This window comes from Dasypus novemcinctus, chromosome 7, assembly GCF_030445035.2.
Source record: "Dasypus novemcinctus isolate mDasNov1 chromosome 7, mDasNov1.1.hap2, whole genome shotgun sequence".
NCBI classification, from domain to species: Eukaryota; Metazoa; Chordata; class Mammalia; order Cingulata; family Dasypodidae; genus Dasypus; species Dasypus novemcinctus.
The window spans coordinates 63,435,946-63,437,774 of record NC_080679.1 but is presented as its reverse complement, the minus strand read 5'-3'; the positions used below and the strand labels follow the sequence as shown (position 1 = coordinate 63,437,774).

Below are 1,829 nucleotides of genomic sequence, written 5' to 3'. Positions count from 1 at the left end.
GCATATTCTTCTGCTCATTTTGGAAACTTTAGGATACTAATTGGTATTAAAATTTCTATCAATTTTGCACAGTATAGTAATACCTAATTTAATAGAAAGATCTTTAATAAAGGGGATAAAATGTGTGAAATATATAAAGAAAATAGGAAAGGGTTTTGATGGTTTAGAGAGTAGAACACTGTAATTTCTAAGATAACTTTAACTATCTTTAATTACAATTTTATGACTGCAACTGAATGTGTATTAGAATTGAAATGCAGATAAGATGTGAAAAATCACTTTTGACTTACCCAGAGTTCTTAGTCTGAGTGTAAGCTTTCTCTCCCTATTTCCCTACCTCCTTACCTCTCTCTCTCTATTTTTTTAAAGCACATCTGCTTAATTATCATATGACCATGAATGTAATAAGTGCCTCAATAAGTTCAATCAGATAGTAAAAGTCATGATATACTGATGGTTTAAATATGGGTCAATCACAATTTTACAAGCTTATTTTCAAGAGTGAAAATAGAACCTTATTAAAATAATTTGAAAGTTAACACAATTATAGTGCTTAATGTTTCCATAAGGCTTACAAGATATTGGTAAAGTTTACATTTAAATTTGATGCAGAATTCATAGTTGCACTGAAACAGTTCTTTTTCTAAGCAACTTTGCATTTAATGGTACTATGAGTCTGGAAGAGACTGGCTATAGGTATCACTTGTTGTTTTCAGCTGTGTGCAATATCAGCAAGTGTACTTTGTATATTTTCCAGAAGCATATTCCTTCCATAAACAACATCCTCCAGACATGTAGCAGCTTCATGGTTTTCTTCTTTTAGCTTATGCACACCAGCAACCTGTAAAGCAGGTGTAGCTTCTTCACTGCTAAGGAATCTATCAAAACATCAAAATCTTTTGCTATTCATGCAATTAGTGCTGCAAAAAGCTGGGCATACTCTTCTGTAGGATTAGTTGGCGGATCTTTATTAATTGTTGTCTGAATATGACTAAAAGAGGCAAGAGGACCACACTGCTGCGACATTCCACTGGCATTACAAAACTGATTAGCAAACAAGTTCACTGCATCTTGCTGCTGTGTGGGCCCCTCAGCCATTTTGCTTCTCTCTCTGTGTTGCTCATGCATGCACTAGCTTTCTCTTTCTCTTGAAGGAACTAGGGAAGTCTTATAAAAATAAATGAAACAAGTGAAGACATGAAGAAAATTTTTGTGTTCCAATAACAAAGAATTTTTGATGACTGTTAAAGTTAAGCCAATATAGCTCAACCTTATTTGGACAAAAACTACACAAAATATATATGGAATGGGGATAGCACCCACTGGTCTATACCCTGGAGTCTCCTTGCTTATATGCTCTATCTGCACTACGATCCTTACTCAGGGCTCAGTCTAAGAGTTAGAAACTTACACTCTGCAGAGAGTGGTCACCCCAAATCCCCTAACTCTCCTGAGAGTTTGATAAGACTCTTATTATGTGTGCAAAGTGTTTTATGAACATATGGATTGATATTCCTTTGCTTAACTTGGGAAAATTAATAAATTAGAGTTCCTGTTTTGATTGACTTATGGAAACTAATAAACACATATAAACATAAGCTAAAACTCAAGAGTTTGAGAATTGAGGGGAGGAGTCCACATGATGTTTTTATAGGGCCCCTAATTATATCAACAATTTAATTCAATTATGAATTATGAAATTCATGGGCCTGTGTGAGGTATAGTGAGGTATCAGCAAAGATTTAGAGTAATGGTTAGTGGAAATATATTAAATATTGTTTGATGTTCTGATTCTTCACTTTGTTCATATACCATCTCTTGCTCTTTAA

The 1,829-nt window shown here is 34.1% G+C and overlaps 1 protein-coding gene across 1 annotated transcript; it reads right to left on the bottom strand.

Moving 5' to 3' along the window:
• Nucleotides 1-712: 712 nt before the first annotated feature.
• Nucleotides 713-1,098, bottom strand: LOC101421570 (mediator of RNA polymerase II transcription subunit 21-like). The gene is made up of 2 exons (XM_071215985.1): nucleotides 941-1,098; nucleotides 713-878 (listed from the first exon to the last, which is right to left on the bottom strand). Exons 1-2 carry the CDS (start codon nucleotides 1,096-1,098, stop codon nucleotides 713-715), a joined length of 324 nt encoding a protein of 107 aa, XP_071072086.1.
• Between the last annotated feature and the right edge of the window lie 731 nt (nucleotides 1,099-1,829).

What these genes read in the sequence shown, in the direction of transcription:
- LOC101421570 (XM_071215985.1), bottom strand. Translation starts at nt 1,098, where the DNA reads ATGGCTGAGGGGCCCACACAGCAGCAAGATGCAGTGAACTTGTTTGCT. An exon ending in CCAACTAATCCTACAGAAGA is followed by an intron (nt 879 to 940) that starts GTATGCCCAGCT and finishes ATGTTTTGATAG; the next exon opens with ATTCCTTAGCAGTGAAGAAG.